Raw genomic sequence first — 20,857 nt, 5'->3', positions numbered from 1 at the left:
GAATCAGGTACCACTTTACTCCATAAAATAGATTAAGGGTTCTAACAGGAGTCACTGTGCACTTATTCCCCATGTAGGATCTCTGTCTTTAATGTGTTATACTATATGAATTAACAGTAAAACTAGTATTCAAACAGTACCTTATACTTTGTGTGTCTGTGTGGGTGCAAACTGTTGAAATCTTTACTTAGCATATACTAAGTTGATCTTCTGTATATAAAGATAATTAAAAATGTATATTAATGAAGAATGGGATGGGAGAGTAGGAGATGGGATGGTTTGCAGGTGGGAAGGTGGTTATGGGGGGGAAAACTGCTATAATCCAAAAGTTGTACTTTCAAAATTGATATTAAATGAAAGTTTAAAAAAAAGAAAAAAAAAGAATAAGTGTTCTGATGGGCTGAGTAGAAGATGGCAGTTTCATTGACAGAGAAGAGATGGAAAAAGCAGAGACAAAGAACCAAGAGAGAATGGGTCATTTCACAGTTTTTTCTTCTAAGGCAGCAATGAGGAGACCACAGTAGAAAAATACTTGGTGGGTTAACAACGTGTTACTGCAGATTACCTATTTTGTGTAAGGATTAAGGCAGAGGGAACTTTGTTATCATGCCAACTGAAACTGGCCTGTTTGAGAAATTTGGCTGTTAGTCTTTCTCCTGAAGGTCACATCAACAGCTTAGTTTTGGTTTGGTAACATGGAACTTTGGCATGAGTGACTCCACTCGGATTTTTAATCTGCTCTTTTGGGGCCCAGTACAGAAGCTTAGTCCAAAACAATAGCCTCCTATATATTTTTAATTAAATGCCATTAAAAAAAAAAAGAAACACTTGAATGAAAATTAACTGATGTTTAGCAAGAAGGAGTTTCATCTGAAAAAGGTTTGTTTCCTTAGATGTGATGTGATACCATATCTTCAATGACGGCAGCAATATAATTTCACCTGACTGTCAAGGCCTCCTGCATCCTTCCCCACGTTCATCTGTGGTTCAGTGCGGGTGATTTAACAAAAGGAAGCTCCTTTAGGAGGCTTTCTACTTTTAAATCTGTAATGAGAGGTCCCATAAGCAACACAACGAACTGTAGATAGTAATCTGACTTGACCTATCTGACTTTGATAGATAGGTGCAGAAATGGGATTAGAAACTAATCTAAGGATTTGGTGAATACATTATTTTTAGATGTTTATGCATTATGGAAGATGATTTCCACCTCAAAGACTACAATGTGCAGTATTGTGCTTCTTCCAAGAATTAACAATAAGGAGCTTTCAAATTATCATGTGAACTATTGCTTTTTCCTTTTTTATATTTATTTATTTACTTATTTTGAAATGTCAGTTTCAGCAGCTTCCCTTGGCCAGATGCCCTTGGCATTTTACACTTGTGATTTGAGGAAAAGCTGTAGAGTTTTAAACATACACCACACCCAATGTATGTATGTATTTGCATTTCTTGGTTTGTTCTCTATGTAAGTCTCCCTGCTTCTTTCTTCTTTCTCAGTAATTTTGGAAGCCTTTTCACAAGAAGGGCAAAGAGGACAGAATGTCTCTGTTCTCTACTTTTTGGTGGATGTGAGGGAGGATATATTATGGAATTGAATAGAAATGATAGATTAAAGAACTCGACTACTATGCCAATAAAAAATTCATTTCATTTAACAAACACCCAATATTGGGATAAATGTTGAGGATACAAAGATGATTCAGATAATACATCACTCCAGCATACCTGCCCTTGGAGATCAGTGTCCAACAGGTTAGGCAGATGGGTATCAAAACAACTATACCATAACTGCTAAACATGAGTAGAAAAAAAGTGCTTTGGCAAGAGGAGGGAAACTCTGACAAGAAGAGGCAGGCTTTCAGAGACAAAGTGGTATGTGGTTGGTGCCTTTAGGAGAACTTAGTTCAGTTGTCTGAGAATCAGAATTTAAGACTTGTCATTCTAAGGCTGTTAGTGGTTCCAGTATCTAAGGGAAATGGGAAAACACAGGGTGTGTTCTGAGGACACTGGTATGGCTGCACCTGCCAGCTGCATTTCCACCTGTGAGCTCTTTCTCACCTTTGGCAATGACACATAAAAACACAGAAGATAGTAATAATCTAAAGCAAAGTTAAAAGTCTAACAATACAAAGACTACACTCAAATAGGGTAGGTTCCTTCTGCTCCAGGAACCCTGTCAAAGAAGAGTCCACATGAATCTCTACAATACGAATGTGGCCATTTGTTCAACAAGTATTTAACAATCTCCACCTTTGTGCTGGGCACTGGGAGAAAGCTGTGAACAAGATGGCTATGGTACTCTTCTTTTTCTCCTTCCTTCCTTCCTTCCTTCCTTCCTTCCTTCCTTCCTTCCTTCCTTCCTCCCTCCCTCCCTCATTCCCTCCCTCCCTCCCTTCCTTCCTCCTTCCCTTCTTCTTCTTCTCCTCCTCCTCCTCCTTCTTCTTCTTCTTTTTTTAATATTTTTATCTATTTGAGAGGCAGAGTTACAGACAGAGGGAGAGACAGAGAGGAAGGTCTTCCATCCACTGCTCCACCCCCAAAATGGCTGCAATGGCTGGAGCTGAAGCTGATCTGAAGCCAAGAGCCAGGAGCCTCCCCTGGGTCCCCCAGGTGCAAGGGCCCAAGCACCTGGGCCATCCTCCACTGCCTTCCCAGGCCACAGCAGACAGCTGGATTGGAAGAGGAGCAGCTGGGACTAGAACCAGCACCCACATGGGATGCTGGTGCTGCAGGCGGAGGCTTTATCTGCTCCATAGTGCCAACCCCTAAGTTTATATTCTGACCAGAGAGACAGTTGTTAAACAATAATTGTACAATCCCAACTGTAAAAGCAGTGTGAAGAAGTGAAGATGCCAGGGGGATATCTTTAATAGTCTAGGGTGGGAGGGAAGTCTCCTTTGGAGAAGAGACATTTGAGTTGAGCACTGAAGGAAAAGTAGGGGTACGAAGGCTGGCGTCAGGGCTGGTAGTGGTTGCCAAGTGGGTGAAGACTGAGAAAGCTAGGGAGGTGGACGGAAGCCTTTTTGTGCATGGCCTAATGAGACCCATTCATGATTTGAGTCATGGCATACCAGGAAGGAACGCATTTTTGAAAGTTCACACAAAGTACAGAATGGAAAAAGACTCAAAGTGAGACAACAATAGGCATGAAAAGACCAGTCTGAAGGCTACAGAGACCTGTTGAGTCCAAAGAAATGAGAGTGACTTGTACTAGGGTGGAGACAGTGGTGATGAGAAGAAAGGTTGGAGGAGGAGGGCAAGCTCCGAAGAGAGAGCATGCCAGGTCAACTGGGTGTCTGTGTGCGCAGGTGCATGCGTGCATGTGTGTGGTACAGAGTGGATTATCTTCAAACAGGGACCAGCTTTTATATCAACAATTCTGTACCACCTCAGTTATATGCTCTTTCTCTTTATTTCAGAATCCACACACTCCCAACCTAGGCCCAAATAAGACCAGAACTGCGAGAATCAGTCATCTTTTTCCTAATCCCCATGTGCAAGATTTGGCTTGTGGAGTCACACCCTAAGCACTTTCAATCCTTTCCCAGAACCTTGTGTTCAACATTGAACAGAGACAACAGGAAAGACGCCAGGGAGACAGAAAAGAGGAAACCTGCAATCAGAAAGAAAAGGAAGCTGAGTAAATAGGGACTAATTGTGGGAGTTAGAGAAATGTACTTGTGTGCATTCCCCAGGTCTTCCTGTTTGGGTGGGGATGAAATAACCCTCTAGAGAGAATCTTAGCTGCAACTGTTTGAAGCTCTTACTTGCTGTAGCAACACTTAATACTAAGGCTTAGACACTGGAGTTACTTAGTAAATATCTGTTGAATTAAAGCACAAGTACAACACAGTGCAAGACAGGGCTGACCCAAAGTCCTGAGGAACCTATACATTCTTAGCACAAATGTATAGTCTCCAACTTCTATCATCTTATAACATAAAGGAGAAGGAGCCTGGAAGCAGAGTTGCTTGGCTGCTCTTGTGGAAACTGGAACTTTGTGGCAAGCCCTGGGCCAGGAGTTCAGGTAATAACTGGCTGACCCTTAGCAAGTCTGGCTTCATTTCCTCAGTTTTAAAGAAGCAAAGGGTTTATATAAGATGGGCTCTAAGTGCAACTTTTGGTGTAAAATAGTATGGAAAGCAAGGCCCAAACGCATACAGAGATTTGAGTAGGGAAAGCAAAGAAAGCAAGAAAATTGTTGAAAGCAATAGAGAACTTCTCTGCCACATTTCAAAGAATCTTAAACTGAGACAGGATCCAAGTGTGGATTCCTTTCTCTGGGCTCCTGCCTAGGAAGTGATTGCTACCACCTGTTTTTATTCATACCAGCATCTGTTATTGTCTAAAACAAATATTCTTCCTTCACTACAGTCCTCAGTTTCCTAACAACTTTCTTAACAACTCAGGAAACCAAGCACTCTTGCCAAAGGTTCCTCAAAGTTTCTGCAATCTGTTTCCTAGGACCCTTCCCCAGGGCAGCCAAGGTCCAGGCCTCTTTTCTATACCCCTCAGTATTCTATAAAGGGGAGGATTTCTAGCTCTACAGGTAAATATAACTTTACAATCTCTAATGAATTCTATTCTCTCCATGTGACAATGGAAGTAGGTATGAAGAGGCTGGTCAGAGATCTCTGCAGATTTGCTCTTGCAACTAGTGGCCTCTGCAGTGAGTTGAACTCATTGGACTTTGGGTTACAAGGAATAGGTAATTGAGGTCCTGGCAATCACAACTACTCCGAAAATGGGCAGTGGCAATGGTTGGACCTCCTTAATATTTTAATCAGGACAGAAATTAATCTTATCTTTTTTGGAACACTGATGGAAAAGCTTTGTCCTCATCTTTTCTTTGTTAAATAGAAATATATCAGAAAAGTTAGCAAACATAATCTCAAAGGGGGATTTTTAATAAAAAGCCTTTATATAAAGACATACTTATCAAAAAACAAATTTTTAACAAAGGACTTTTAGACATGTGTAATTCTCTTCCCTCATAACAGAATTTGAAATTATTTCTTGGAAGGGCTCCAAAGGTCTTGCTTAAGAACAATAGACAATAGTCATAGTCTCCTAACTCCATTAGTGAGGAAAATTGTGGTCTTCAGTCATAGGGGATTTTTCAGAAGTCTCCTGTAACAGCGGGTGACACAGAAACACAAAAAGCTCCCAACAGGCACAATTTTGGGGAAGCATAAAAAAACACTGTTGGCTTTCTTGGTATCACTTTGAGGGGTGGTCTCAGGCCTATTGGAATCTAGTTAAATAGCAATATGTTGGTTTGTGCTGTTAATCCAATAGGGTTTCCATGTCAATTCTATAGATTTTCTGGTTTGTTAATACAAGTAGTCTTTGGGTAACCAATATAATTACAAAAGATTGGGACTGTAAAAATTCACTTAGTCTATTTGGATGAGGTTCCTTTGTCAGGGTCAGAATACTATATTTGTCACCATAAAGAATTATCTGGAACTGTGTTAATGTGGTATCCATTACCCACATGGTGTAACTTAAATTCAACTAAAATTAATGAAAATCTGAAGTTCAGTTTCTGAATTTCAAGTACTCAAAAGCCACAGGGGCTAGTGATTACTAACTAGACAGCATAGTCATAGAACATTTCCACCAATGTAGAAGTTCTGTTGGACAACACTGATCTAGAAGAAATCATTTATCTGTAAATGTATCAACTATAAATTCAAATTGTTTTTCATTTAAAATGAAATAACCTTCCTGAATCCTTTCAGCTTCACTGAAAGACAGAAACAAAGCAAAAAAATTCCCTCTTCCAGCCCTTGAAATGATTTTTGGATATTACATTTCATTCAGGACTTGAAGTAACTGGAATGTTTTTTCTGTATTTGCTCAAAAGTTAAAACTATGTTCACAACTTCTTGGCCTTTTGGCTAAGATCAAGTGTAAAACTATGTTTATATGTAGCTCCAAGTAGGGTGAAAAAAACGTCCTTATCAGTGAAATTTGGGGAATGACACATAAGAAACATAATCCTCATTGTTCCAGAATTTGAAGACTCTCTAACGAACGCTTCTCATATCTGGTATAAATGTAGGGAACCCATGAAAGTCTTTTTGTATTGACACTTACATTTTCCATCTACTCATTGACAGCCCAAATTCCTTCAACAAAGAGAAAGAAATTTTATTAAATAATTAGATATAAAATTTTAGTACAAATATCACTGGAAGAAACAGACTAGGCTGTAAATTATATCTATCACTTTCCTAATAGGTTTTCATAAGTGATGGAAGAGAAAGTTCCAAAGTGCTGTGTTTCTGGATTAAAGTAGACTGGTTAAGAAGAGAAGAATCAGAAGGGGAAGGATTTGGAGTAAGAATAGATTTTTATTGCTCATTTTTGGCAAAACTTGGCTTTGGGTAATTAGGGAATTTAAATTTGTGATAGAGTACATAGCTGTGGTTTCCATTCTCTTTGAAAGTAGGGTTCTCCTGGACCCTGAGAAAATTAACTAATTACTCTGAGCATGAGAATGATCAATATTGGTTTAGAGGTGGTATCTTGAAGACACACTTGACTTTTGGTGACACTAAATCACAGATATTTAGAATCTGGGGAACTTTGAGTAGCATCTTGTTCACTCCACTAAACCAAGAATTTACAGATTATCTTCTTCTAAACTTAGGGTGCATCTTAAGGATATCACAACATTTTTCTTCATTTTCATTTATAAGGTGCAAATTTCACTACATTAGACTAGAAAATTTCTGCCTGTCATCTTTGGTCTCCAGCACAGAGCAAAATACCTTATAATGTTTGTAGAACTGCAGAGCTGCAGTCTCCTATTTTATATAACTAATTTATCAATTTGAGGGAGAGAGAGGGAGAAAGGGAGAGAGGGAGAGAGAAAGAGAATCTTCCATCCACTGATTCACCCACCAAATTCCTGCAATGGCTGGGCCAAGGTCAAAGCTGGCAGTTGAGGAGTCAGTCCAGGTCTTACATGTGGGTGGCAGGGACCTAATTATTTGAGCCATTAGTACTCAGGGTCTGCATTAACTAGAAGCTAGAGTGAGGAGCATGAGCCAGGAATTAAATCCAGGTACTCCAATATGGGACACGGGTGCCTTAAATGCTAGGCTAAATGCCTGCCCTGAACTACTCTATTTTATTTGAAAGGGAGAGAGAGAGAGAGAAAGAGATCTGGCACTGCAGGTGGCAGCTTTACCCACTATGCCACAGAGCTGGCCCCAAATCTCCTCTATTTCAAAGATGAGGAAAATGAAGCTTAGAGGAGGAAAACAACTTCCTGAACATCATGGAGGAGGCAGCTGTCAGTGCAGGACACAGTCCCTTGTGCTTCCCACTGCACTCTGCTGATTTCTCACAACTGCTTGCTTTCTTCTGCTACTCACTTGCGGATGCCGGTACAGCTTCCCACAGCTCAACTGGATGCAGTTATTGTTTCTCTCTCTTTGTGTCATTTTTGTGTTTTCTTTCATTTCCTGTGCTGAAAGCATCAAATGACTAGATTTTTCTTGTACTAAGCAAAGACAGTCTAGTATTAAGGAAAAAAGTATTAGGTAGAAATACAATAAATTTTATCTGCATCTCTATATGGGCTGGAATCTTGAACTATTTTTATTTATTATTTTTGTATGTTCTAATTTTGCTACATTGAACATTACTTTTAAAAACATTACTTTTCCTAATTAATTGCTTTTTAATTAGAAAAGAATATTATCTATATGATATAATATAGATAATCACCTTATCCTTCTATTTTTACTGCTCGAAAGGATCCTCCTTCATCTGCATAGAGTGGAACAGTGGGCTTCAATCCAGCAGGGTGAAGGGCACATTCATTATCTGAGATATTTGGGATAGTCAAGGAGGGTACTTATTTGTGCCACTCCATTTCCCATATTTTCAGCTGAAAGAGCAGAATGCTGTCTGAAATCAGTGCTGGTCCTACAGTTGAAACCAGCTCAGGCCCCTCTGCATTACGGGGCTGTGCCTTTTGGCTCTTGGTAAGGGTGCAGCCATGTTTCATTCTCACCAACCTGGTGATTTTTACTCTCTCCCTCTGTCTATCCTCTTTTTCCTAAGTAATTCAAGACAACAACAACAAAATCGTAAACTATTAATTGTAGGGTTAGACTTTCTACTTCACTTAGTAAGTTATTAAGCTCATTTCCTTAATATTGCACCTACATTTTCTTCCAAAACATATAAAAAAGGGAATAATCCTAGGCTTTTTAAAGGAGAAAACAGATAAATGAAAGATAAACCTCAGGAACTATTAATGATGGATGTGTGTATGTGTGTAAGATCAAGCGAGAGAAGGAGGGACAGAGAGAGAGAGAGAGAGAGAGAAAGGAATGGGTCTTGTTCCTCTATGGATTATCCTGGATGTGTTTTAAAGTGTTTTTGTTTTTTCATATATCTCCCCCCAAAAAGATGTCCTAATTAAATCCTATGAAATTTAAGCCCTTTGTTTCTTTCAAAAGAGAATATAGAAAATCTGCATCTCTCAATTACTATTTGATACGTTTGTGTTTTATTCCTCCTTTTCAGCTTCCTTCTCCTTTTCTGAACCCCAGCCACTTTCACTGTACTAGTTCTCCAATGCTGCTAATCAAAATAAAAATAAAACTCCAAGACTGCTTCTGTTTCGCTAATCTTCAGCTATATTCAGATATTAAAAATTAAATGCTTGAAGGATCAGGCCATCAAGGAGAGAGGTGCCTTTCTCTGAAGGGAGGAAGGAACCTCCACTGTGATACGGCCTTGACTAAACAAGTTCAGAGTTGGTGAACTCAAGCGGCTTCCATAGCCTAGACAGCTCATAGCAAGAGTCTCGGGTGATTGCTGACATCATAAATAAGAGTGCCAACTGTTAAATCAACAACGGGAGTCACTCGGTACATGCTCCCCACGTAAGATCTCTGTCCTTAATGTGTTTAACTATGAAACTTAAAAACAACACTACTAGTCAAACAATACCCTATTCCTGGTTCGGTTGTGTGAGTGCAGCCTGTTGAAATCCTTGCTTAGTATATACTAAGTTGATCTTCAGTATATGAAGGTAATTGAAAATGAAACTTGATGAAGGGCGGGATGGGAGAGGGAGTGGGAGAGGGGAGGGCCATGGGAGGGAGGGAGGTTGGGGGGGAGCCACAACAATACAAAAGTTGCACTTTGTAAATTCACCTTTATTAAATTAAAAAAAAAACTATAAAAAAATTAAATGCTTAAGAAGCTATGCTAATTTACTCATTGACATTTTTCTATTTAATAGGTAATATGGATCATAAAAATATATATATTTTCTCCCAGAGATTGGATAAAAGAAAGTGGTTTCATTTAGAATTTAAATAAAATGCTACCAGAAACATTTTCCCCAAAGTTGGCTCTCACACAAAACAATGACTCACCACTGAGCCAGAGATTTCCTTGCCCGTTTTCTGCAAATTTTATTTAGTGTTGCCATAAAATCTGCTTTCTTTGTGGTCTCATTCCCCAAGGGCCACCTGTGAAGATCAGAACATATCCCAGACAGGATGGACAGCTGATTACTGAGTTCAGTTAGTGCTCCAAATGGTCTCTCGCTGAAGTATCCCTTCCAGAAGAACCCATTTGGTAACTCTAACAAAGGGAGTTTCAGGAGGACCCAGGTGGTCAGTTAAGGTCGTCTTTCCCTTCCCATTCTCCTGACTTCTCTCACCTCCCTTTGCTCCAATTTCCCCATATGCTCCGTCTCCCTCTTTCTCTCTTTTCTTCTTCCTCCTCCTTTCTCCCTCTTTTTCTTTCTTAAGCTTGACAGTTTAATTTAAAAAAAATTATTTATTTATGAGAGAGAGAGAGAGATCGATCTTCCATCCACCAGTTGACTCCTCAAATGCCTACAGAAGTCAGGCTGGACCTGGCTGAAGAAACCAGGAGCTAAGATTGTAATCTGGATCTCCCACGTCAGTGGCAGGGATATAGGACTTGAGCCATCACCTACTGCTTCCCAGGGTGCAAATTAACAGGAAACGAATTGGAAGCAGAGCTGGAACTCAAACCCCAGCACTCTGATACAAGATGTGGGCAACCCAAGCAGTGTCTTAACCACTGTGCCAAATGCATGTCCCATCTTTTTTTCTTTGAAAGAAGACCATCCTCTCCTTGTCTCTCTCCCTGCCTTTTGCTGAACACAGTGATATGCCAGATGGATTTTTTCTGTTAATGTTTCCGAAGATTCTAATATGTAGTCTTCAGGGATTTTGCTGTGAGACTGTATGAAAATAAAGTCTTTCAGTTATTTACTGCTGCTACTAATAACAAGAGCATTTATTACTATAACACTAAAATTATCACAACAATATTTTACTTTTGCATAATGATACTCAAGTTTTGAAAGAATGTTCCTACAGAAGTCATTGTGCATTTACTCCCCATATAGGACCCCCCTCCCTAATGAGCTGTACTATGAGAATCAACTGCAAATTTTGTTCCCAAACTGTACCCTATATGTTGTGTATGTGTGTGGGTGCAAATTGTTGAAGTCTTTGCTTAGCATGGAGTTGGTCCTCTGTATATAAAGTCAAACTAAAAATGAACCATAATGAAGAAGGAGATGGGAGAGGGAGAGGGAGGTGGGATGGGAGTTGGTGGGGGGTGGAGAATGAGTATGGGGGAAAGAACTACTGTATTCCTGAAGTTGTATCTATGAAAAAATGCATTCATTAAATAAAGAAAAAGGAAGAAATGTTCCCATCCAATATTTACCTGGCTTTATTTTCAGTGCTACTATGTGAAGGAGGGTGGTCAATGTTACTTTCTTCTATTTTTTAGATGAAGAAATAAGGTTGCAAAAGTTTGACCTGTCAATAATATCATAGCTATCTAATAATGAGTCTGGGACTGGAATCTCAGTGTTCTGGTGGCTGAGTTATTTTAGACAGAGGTGAAATTGGATCACTGTACCTGATTTTGTTAAGTGGTATCCAATATAAAAGATTTATGTGGGGCCGGTGCTGTGGTGTAGCGAGTAAAGCCACTGCCTGCAGTGCCAGCATCCCATATAGGCACTGGTTCGGGCCCCAGCTGCTCCACTTCTGATCCAGCTCTCTGCTTTGGCCTGGGAAAGCAGTAGAAGATGGCCCAAGTCCTTGGGGCCCTGCACCTGTGTGGGAGACCCAGAAGAAGCTCTTGGCTCCTGGCTTCAGATGGGTGCAGCTCTGGCTGTTGTGGCGAACTGGGGAGTGAACCAGTGGATGGAAGACCTCTCTCTTTCTGCTTCTCCTCTCTGTGTGTAGCTCTGACTTTCAAATAATAAAATTTTTTTTTTTAAAAAAGATTTATGTTCACGGCTAGATACTAATGTAAATAAAGGAAGTAGTGCCTAACTAGCAATTCTTTATACACCTGACAGATGTGACCAAGCTGGCTTTTGCCTAATTTTACTTTCAGGGGTTATTCCTAAAATATTCTTTGGTTGCCTCCTCACATTTAGATTTTAAGATTTAAGTCCGGGGCTGGCGCTGTGGCGCAGTGGGTTAACGCCCTGGCCTGAAGCGCCGCATTCCATATGGGCGCTGGTTCAACACCTGGCTATTCCACTTCCGATCCAGCTCTCTGCTATGGCCTGGGAAAGCAGCAGAAGATGGCCCAAGTTCTTGGGCCCCTGTACCCATGTGGGAGACCCAGAGTAAGCTCCTGGCTCCTGGCTTCGGACCAGCACAGCTCCGGCTGTTGCAGCCAATTGCAACCAACAGATGGAAGACCTCTCTCTCTCTCTCTACCTCTCCTCTCTCTGTGTTACTGTGTAACTCTTTCAAATAAATAAGTAAATCTTAAAAAAAAAAAAAAAAAGATTTAAGCCTAAGGTTTAAACATACACAAATGCATATAGGATTTGGGCTTTACTACAAAAATTATAAATTTTGTTTTAAATTTGTTAATTTTGGGTTTCTGTACATGTGAAATAGATTTTGGGGCCAAAAAAGAAATATATGAGGCAGTAGTAGTGGGAGTGGTGGAGCACTGACTGAAAGTACAATGTAGGCAGTAGGAAGATTAGGGAAAAAGTAAGAAGCTAGCAGTAGTTCCTTAGGGCCTTGCCCAGTCATCTTGACCTTGCTACTGAACCAAGAATATTTTTGCTATAATCTCCTGGAAGGCTGGATCCAGACAAGCTTGTGAAAGAAAAAAAAAAAGTATATGAACTTTGGTTTTGCAATTTCTCCAAGTGTTACCTTCATTGCCTAATTTTAAATCCTTCTTAGGCCTCTCATGAAATCTTTTAATCACTCCTAAAGGCCAACTCCATCAGTAACTCTCTACCTATGCCAAGCCCTGAAAGTAACCCAAGTTTTTCTTCCTCTACTGTCCTGGTTTCATTGCCAGAAAACTCTGCTCTCGTGGCTACCAGTATGACAGTATTGCTCTGAGCATACATCAGGTGACCATATTATCTTTCTTCCCTTTTTGGTGATAACCTCCGTAACAGCTTTCTGGTGTCTTTTACTTTCACCGTGAGCCAACAACCATTTGGTGTGTGAAGTTTGAACTATTCCCTTTAGGTGACAACTTCCAAATTGGAACACTTCTAGGTGGTACAACTGTAGGTATTTCAATGTCAACCATGTCTGAAAACTGAACTTATGGCTCTCCTCCTTCTGTGCTGTTAATTCACTTTTTAGTAGATTAGGCTTGAAACTGCCCACATTTTATATTGCACAGCCTAATTTAAACCTTCCTCATACCCTCAGATTTCTCTAAGTCCCTCCATCAGAAAGAATGCCCCTCCATCCTCTGTCCCTTGGCAGCCCTTTCCTTATGCCTGGGACCAACTACCTTGTATATTTTTGTGGTCACTTCTGAGGATATACGAGGGTACTTGAAACGGTCCATGGAAGTGAGATACACAGCAGACCCATAGAATGGCAGATGTCCTAAACAGCACTCTGGCCTCAGAATCAGCCCTTAAGGCATGCGGATCTGGCTGAAAAGCCCATGAGAGTATTTCAGGCATGGAAAGCCAACACACTCTGGGGGAAAAAAAAAAAAAAAAACCCTAAATGAAAGATCTCCGTGAGTGAGATCCCAGTGGAAAGAATGGGTGATCAAAGAAGGAGGTACCTTTCTCTGAAGGGAGGAGAGAACTTCCACTTTGACCATGGCCTTGTCTAAATATGATCAGAGTCAGTGAACTCAGGAGGCTTCCATAGCCTTGGCAGCTCATGACAAGAGCCTAGGGTGATTCCTGATGCCATAAACAAGAGTGTCAATTTGTTAAGTCAACAACAGGAGTCACTGTGCACTTACTCCTCACGTAGGATCTCTGTCCTTAGTGTGCTGTACATTGAGATTTAATGCTATAACTAGTACTCAAACAGTATTTTTCATTTTATGTTTCTGTGTGGGAGCAAACTGTTGAAATCTTTACTTAATGTATGCTAAACTGATCTTCTGTACATAAAGATAATCGAAAATGAATCTAGATGTGAATGGAAGGGGAGAGGGAGTGGGAAAGGAGAGGGTTGCGGGTGGGAGGGACGTTATGGGGGGGAAGCCACTGTAATCCATAAGCTGTACTTTGGAAATTTATATTCATTAAATAAAAGTTAAAAAAAAAAAAGAAACGGTCCATGGAAAATTGAATCAAAAGCCATGTTCATTTTTGGTGCCCCAAATATGGAAATCCATGCATTTTTTTCTATAACATTTTTTATGAATTTTTTGAAGACCATATGTGCCCCTTCTCCAAGAGCCTGCTAGTCTCAACCCCTTTTCTTCCTGCCTCCTATCTAAATCCAGACTTGGCAGATGGGGGTGGTGAGGTGGAGCATTATAAATTATAGGACTTGTCGGTACATACTAAAGCATGTACCTCAGGGCCGGCGCTGTGGTATAGCAGGTAAAGCTGCTGCCAGTGGTGCCAGCATCCCATATGAGCACTGGTTCAAGTTCTGGCTGCTCCACTTCTGATCCAGCTCCCTGTTATGGCCTGGGAAAGCAGTAGAAGATGGCCCAAGTGCTTGGGCCCCTGTATCTGCATTGGAAGACCCAGAGGAAGCTCTTGGCTCCAGGCTTTGGATCAGCACAGCTCCGGTTGTTGTGGCCAACTGGGGAATGAACCAACAGATGGAAGATCTCTTTCTCTTTCTCTCTTTCTCTCTCTCTCTCTCTCCCTCTCTCTGCCTTTCAAATAAATAAATAAACCTTTAAAAAAAAAAGTATGTACCTCACTTTGAGCTAGACTCTTAAATGTGTCTTTGGTGTACACTTTTTCTTAGTCTCCTATGCAGCTTCAGTCTCTCTGTTCTTCAAACACGCTTCTCTTGGCACCACAAAGTCTCACTCTATAGAAACAATCTTGCCTCCTGCTTCTATAGGAAAAATTGAGAACACCACAGAAGAGCTCGCTTTCAAGAAAGTACTCATTAGGCAAGAAATCTACTTTCGCTTGATTTGAATCCTGACCTCAGAAGACCTGTTGCCCTTTATCTATAAAATTGAATTATTAGAGCCTTCTCTAAAGGGTTACTGTAAGGATCAAATAGGACAACCTATGTGTTGAGCAGAACACCATGTACTAGTTGCCAGTCTCAGCAGGGGACTCTGCTTCTGCCCCTTCCATTCTGGGATCAGAGTTACCAAGGAAAACGCACTGCAGTCCAGCACTGGGTGGCATATCGCTTTACTACACGTACTACACGGGGGTCAGGTCAGAGCCAGATCAGCTTCAGTAGTAGGCCTTGGTTCCCCATGCCCTGAGGATGTGTCCTGGGGGCCCATACAGGGCAGTTTGTCTACTCACAGCCCTCTGATGCTGCAGGGGAAGGACCCAGCCTTCTCCTTATGGAGTCTGAAGTAACCAACACTGGGGCATGCCTCAGGGTCACTAACATAAACACCTTTCAGCAGAACACAGGGCCTCTCATGGAGCATGAGGCAGGGAGAGGTGGAAGTCCAGCACAGGCCATTTCTTAGTCAGGAAGTGTAGCAGGCCCAAGGCCCATCCTGATGTGGCTAAGGGGGTGTCCAGAGCTTGCGCACATGTGACTGCCTTTCCCAACACTACGTACATCACTTAGTGCACAGCCACGGCTTCCTCAGCAAAGGTTAATGAATGTTATTACTAAGAACTTTCTCACCATCTAAAGCTCTGTCTCTCTTACCTTGTCCTTTTTTTCCTGCCTTCCAGTGGGAGAGGTCACCCTCTATAGTATCTGCAAAGAAATATGAGACAAATTTTTCCTCAAGAGAGACAAAATGACATTAAATGAAACTATCTCAGAATACTTCAATGTTAAGCTAGATGGATTTAACAAAGGACTATGAGTACTCTTGTTTTGTAAACACTGAGGTCTGCAGTACTTAGATTTGCTAGAGGATATTCTAAATGGTGCTGTAGTAAGGTGACTCTGGCAGGAATGTATACAAGCCTGATTAAAAAGAAAAGACTTGGATGAGGTTAGATTGGCCAGGAGTAAGCATCAGGTCCAATCTGGTGCAGGTTATGGTAATGAAAAGTAGAGAAAAGGTGTTTCTGGCTCTGGAGAAACTTGGTGAGCGCTGGGATGGAAGTAGAAGGAAAGGACATAGTCACAGAAGGCTTTCAGGTTTCTATTTGAGACTGGGAGAAGAGTGGTAGCATGAGCAGATTTAGGGAAATTAGTTACTGTAGAGGCAGCCAAACCAAGCTCTGGGAAATCATTACTATATATACTGGGGAGAATATGTAACTAATTAATGACCAAATTATAGACTACACAGAAATTGTGACTGTAAATTAAAAGGATCTACACAACAAATGAACTAACCTTGTTGTCTTGATAAGACCTGTAGATAATAATGAGTAACAACCTACAGGAAGTTCAGACCAGGCTTGCAAAGAATATTATGCATGACAAATCATGAAAACAGTAATGAGGAATTCATGATTTAACAGAAATGAGTAGTAATAATTCATTCTGTGATCCAATAATCCTGCTATTTGTAGCAAGACCTCTTTTTTCCCTAGCCAAGGGAGACTGAATAGAACCATGTCCTTGTCTGTACATGTCTTCAATAATTTTTGCATTTTCACAATACCAGACAATGAGACTTGCTGGTATTGGAAGCCAATGCATAATGGAATAATGAATAAAAAATTTTAAGGAACCAAAATCAATATGCTTAAAAACCCAGACACAGTGTAAAAGTGGCGCAAGTGAGATCTGGTTTGGCTGAAAACTCAGGCATTAAGTTGCGGTTGGGTGTTTGGTGCAGGGATTGAAGTTGCCACTTGGGACACCCACTCTCCATATGGGAATGTTTGATTTGAGTCCTGGCTACTCCATTTCTGATCCAACTTTCTACGAATGTGGACCCTGGGAGGCAGCATGTGGCCGCTCAAGTGGTTGGGTCTCTGTCACCCAAGTGGGACCCAGATAGAGTTCTGGAATTTTGGCTTTGGCCTGGCCCAGCCTCATCTGTAACAGACAACTGGGGAATAAACCAGCAGTTTGAAGATCTGCCTACCTCTCTGTATCCATGTCTTTCAAATAAAATGAAAAAAAAAATTGGCTCTTATTAACTTTCTGATTGACTTTGTGCTCTTCTAAGCTTCATCATCACTTACTAAATACCCCCAGGATGCTTATACCTCTTCTAGATCATGCTCAAGAGGCAGTCCTAGAGGTCACAACCTAGAGAAATGGACAAATACACAACATGATTATTTTCTTTTTCTGGATTAAAATATCTGAAAGTGGATAATGAAGGCTATTCATGGAGTCTAGGATAGGAGATAATGTGTCCATTTTATATATATGTGACACTACTTCTAAAACTCATTCTGTCTGTAATGCTATCACTGAATCAAGTTAAATGTCAGAGAGAGTTGCTAATCTCCTCATTCTCCACCATGTACAACTTACCCATCACAACAAGCATTGTCCTTTTAAATATGAGACACTGGAATATATTTAGAAAAGTTACAATTTATTCTATATGCTGTGTACCATTAAAATTCCTTCCTTTCCTTTTTACAGTATTCTTCTAAATCTGCACATCCCCTATTCCTAACAAATATTAGACTATTAGCTTTTTTCTACTCTACCATTTGTTGAATGTTTGAATACTAATTTAAATTCTTTTTCTTTTAAACACAGATTTAGCAGGCTCATAAACTTTGGTGCCCTATTTCAATTATGGCTCCTATGAATAGAAACACTGAATTCAAAAGTGTACACATGAGTGTTTATATATGTGTATTAAGCTTTCTGGGTCTGTTTAAAAGGTTCATTGCTCCCCAGTTGGCTGAACTTACCTTACACCTAATGCAAAATATTTTTATTACATAGAATTAGCTTAGTATCACCTTTATTATTATTATTTTTTTTGAGTATCACCTTTAAATGCTAAGAACCTGCTCCCATTACCTTCATCTGGGACTTGAAAATGGACAATAACTTAAGCTTTGGACAACTTTGGGTCACCATTCACAGAATGACTCACCTGTTATTATTGTATTTTGGGTTCTTGCCTGAGGCAGAGAGATAGAGAAACACACACACACACACACACACACACCCACACACACAGTGGGGAGAGAGAGACAGAGAGACAGACAGGTTCCACCAAATGCTTGCAATGGCTGAGGCTTGGCCAGGTCAAAGCTGGGAGCTGTGAACTCAACCCAGGTCACCTATGTAGGTGCCAGGGTCGCAAGCACCAGAGCCATCACCTGCTGATTCCCAGGGTACACAGTAGCAGTCAGCTAGAACCAGGAGTGGACCTGGGACTCAAATGCAAGCATTCCAATGTGGCTGGCATATGGGAATTACAGCGGGCCGGCGCCGCGGCTCACTAGGCTAATCCTCCGCCTAGCGGCGCCGGCACACCGGGTTCTAGTCCCGGTCGGGGCGCCGGATTCTGTCCCGGTTGCCCCTCTTCCAGGCCAGCCCTCTGCTGTGGCCAGGGAGTGCAGTGGAGGATGGCCCAGGTGCTTGGGCCCTGCACCCCATGGGAGACCAGGAAAAGCACCTGGCTCCTGGCTCCTGCCATCGGATCAGCGCGGTGCGCCGGCCGCAGCGCGCCGGCCGCGGCGGCCATTGGAGGGTGAACCAACGGCAATGGAAGACCTTTCTCTCTGTCTCTCTCTCTCTCACTGTCCACTCTGCCTGTCAAAAATAAAAAAATAAAAAAAAAAAAAAAGAGGGAATTACAGCAGGATCTTACCCACTAGGCCAACCACTCATCCCAGATTAATAGCTTGAGCACTTCTATAGGACCTTATAATTGAAGCCAATTTATCCCAAAAGTATAGAAATAGGTATTAAGGGGAAATCATCCCATGGGTGAATAAACTGAATTATACAATGTTATATATAATTTTCAGAGCCTTTGATAATGGGTAATGAATTTATGAATGGACACTGTCACTTTTCAAGGAGGCAGGGTTATAATGGGAAGTGTCTCTCAACTTCATTTTATAGCAGAACCACAGAAACACACCCTGTCCTCAGAAGACCTAGCATCACACAGAAGTAGTTTGGGAAACTTCAACCTGATCAAATTTTCAAAGTGGTAGCTTCCTGCAATCCACATTCTTTTCTCTTCACCTTAAGGGAAAAGTGCTGACAGTTCAGAATTTTCCAGAGACCTCTGGGAAATGCCCACCTCTGTTAGGAATTGGAAGAATTCTCAGGAGACCACCAGAAGCAGATGCACACCTACTAGAGAAGAGTCTGGGCACTTAACTAGTTCTAGGATGATGGAATGCAGGAATCCTGACACCTAATGTAGAGTTTTAATATCTCATACTTAACTTCTTGGGGTATATTAAACTGTACAATTATATCTCAACTTTAAGTTAAGGCATACAAATTTCTGTGATTTGTATATACAAATCAGGAACACAGTGATACTTCCCATCCTACCATCCCTCTCGCTCACGCTCCCACTCTTCTTCCTCCTCCCTTTACTATTCCCACTCTTAATTTTTTACAAAGATCTATTCTCAGTTTACTTTATACTCATAATATATTAACCCTACACTAAGCAAAGAGTTCAACAAATAGCATGAAGAAAAAAATCTTTCCTCAAAAGTACAGACAAGGACTATAAAAAAAATCACTGGATCTTAAAATATCAATTGCACTCCTATACATTACCTTTTAGGTACTCTATTAATTACCACAGATCAGGGAAAATATATGGAATTTGTATTTTTGAGACCGGCTTATTTCACTAAGTATAATGGTTAATTTCCCACTTGTCATTCTAGATACCCTAACATTCTAGCTTAAGGCTAAAGCCAAAAGTTTTATATATACCGATTAACAATTATTTGTCATAGACTAAGAAGGAGAATATGAAATAGATTGGAAAGATTTATTAGATTTTTCTAGTCTTTAAATCCTTGTGAGGACTTGAATTGTGGCTGAAGCAAGTTTACTTGGTACTTCTCCCTTATGTGAAAAGCCTCTTATCATGTCATGAAATGAACTTTTTTGGTGTCATCTCTTTTCAAGAAGCCATATTAATTGCTGAGCCAGGAGTTGTACTTTTATGGAGGATTAATAACATTTAATTGATTTGTTTTAGTAGCTTGACGTATATCAAAATTAAGATAAATTTGGGTTGTGTTTTCTTTCTAGCTTTATGTATTAGATTTACCTTTTTGCTACTTTTAGGAAGTTCTGTATCAAATCAAAGGTGTAAAACAAAATGGCAAATAACAACATGTACTTAGGAATTCTACTATTTTAACAGGATTCTTAATTTTTTTAAAAGATTTATTTTATTTATTTGAAAGACAGAGTTACAGAGAGAGGTAAAGACAGGGTGAATGGTCTTCCATTCATTGGTTCATTCCCCAGATGGCCATAACAACCAGAGCTGCACTGATCCAAAGCCAGAAGCCAGGAGCCAGGAGCTTCTTCCAGGTCTCCCCCGTGGGTTCAGGGGCCCAAGGACTTGGGCCATCTTCCACTGCTTTCCCAGGCCATAGCAGAGAGCTGGATCGGAAGAGGAGCAGCCAGGACTAGAACTGGCGCCCCTATGGGATGCCGGCACTGCAGGCCAGGGCTTTAACCCACTGCACCATAGCACCAGTCCAGGGATTCTTAACTTTGAACAGCACTTTTATTTGCATTATTTCACTTGACACAAACATTATCCCAAAAGGTGAACAAGGTTAAGATCTCCACCCAAAAAGTAAACAAGGTAAAGAAGTGAAGAAAGTGAGAGCAGAAGTTTTGACTAAGTTCTTTTAAATTTTTAAGTACTTGAAAGGCAGAGAGAAAGAGAGAAAGAGAGAAAGAGAGAGAGAGAGAGAGAGAGAGAATGAATCTCTTCCATTTGCTGGTTTACTACCCAAATGCCTGCAATAGCTGGGGCTGGGTCAGGTCAAAGAGAGGGGCCTGGAAGACAATCTAGGCTTCCCACAGGAATGGACAGGGACCTAAGCACTTGAGGCACCACTGTTGCTTCCCAGGGAGTACATTAGCAGGAAGCTGGAATCACAAGCAGAACTGGGACTTGAACCCAGGCACTCAGATGTGGGGAATGCAGGCTTCCCAGGCAGCATCTTAGTTATTGTGCTAAACATCCGCTCCTTTCCCAAGTTTTTAAGTGGCACAATCAGAGCTACACTACACATCTTCTGACTCACAGCTTTGAGCTATTTTTATAACAGTAGAAGGTTTTTTTCTCCCTTTCTAGGACTGTGAGGTGTAAATCATCAAGCCGTTTTGCTAAATATATTCAGCAGTTTAAAATATACATCAGTCATTTCCATCTCTGACCCAAGGTGTTTGGTTTTCTACTCTACCTCACCAAGGCCAACTCTTGTATCTAGATATTTTATAAAACTTGGGGATAAAACCATCATGACTCAGGG

The 20,857-nt window shown here is 40.8% G+C and overlaps 1 protein-coding gene across 27 annotated transcripts in view; it reads right to left on the bottom strand.

The window, feature by feature from the left end:
* The window catches only part of NFE2L2 (NFE2 like bZIP transcription factor 2), a 184,336-nt gene that overhangs the window by 134,426 nt on the left and 29,053 nt on the right, over positions 1-20,857 (bottom strand). For 7 of the 27 annotated variants that reach the window (XM_089328094.1, XM_051849403.3, XM_070070631.2 and 4 more), the window contains 2 exons: positions 15,147-15,197; positions 9,414-9,509 (listed from right to left, as the gene is read on the bottom strand). The exons of 9 other annotated variants lie outside the window; for them this stretch is intronic. Coding sequence is in view for 2 of the 18 variants with exons in the window: in XM_051849400.3 (XP_051705360.3) it covers positions 15,147-15,197 (51 nt within the window). In the remaining 16 variants the exon portion in view is untranslated. The remainder of the gene's footprint in view (positions 1-9,413; positions 9,510-15,146; positions 15,198-20,857) is intronic. 11 more of the 27 variants (XM_051849400.3, XM_051849399.3, XM_070070629.2 and 8 more) reach the window with 2 other exon arrangements.

The sequence above is a fragment of the Oryctolagus cuniculus genome, chromosome 3, assembly GCF_051225735.1.
Source record: "Oryctolagus cuniculus isolate XC-2025 breed Fujian yellow rabbit chromosome 3, ASM5122573v1, whole genome shotgun sequence".
Classification (NCBI taxonomy): domain Eukaryota; kingdom Metazoa; phylum Chordata; class Mammalia; order Lagomorpha; family Leporidae; genus Oryctolagus; species Oryctolagus cuniculus.
Note: the sequence above shows the minus strand (reverse complement) of the source record. Positions and strands in the feature narration are given on the sequence as shown.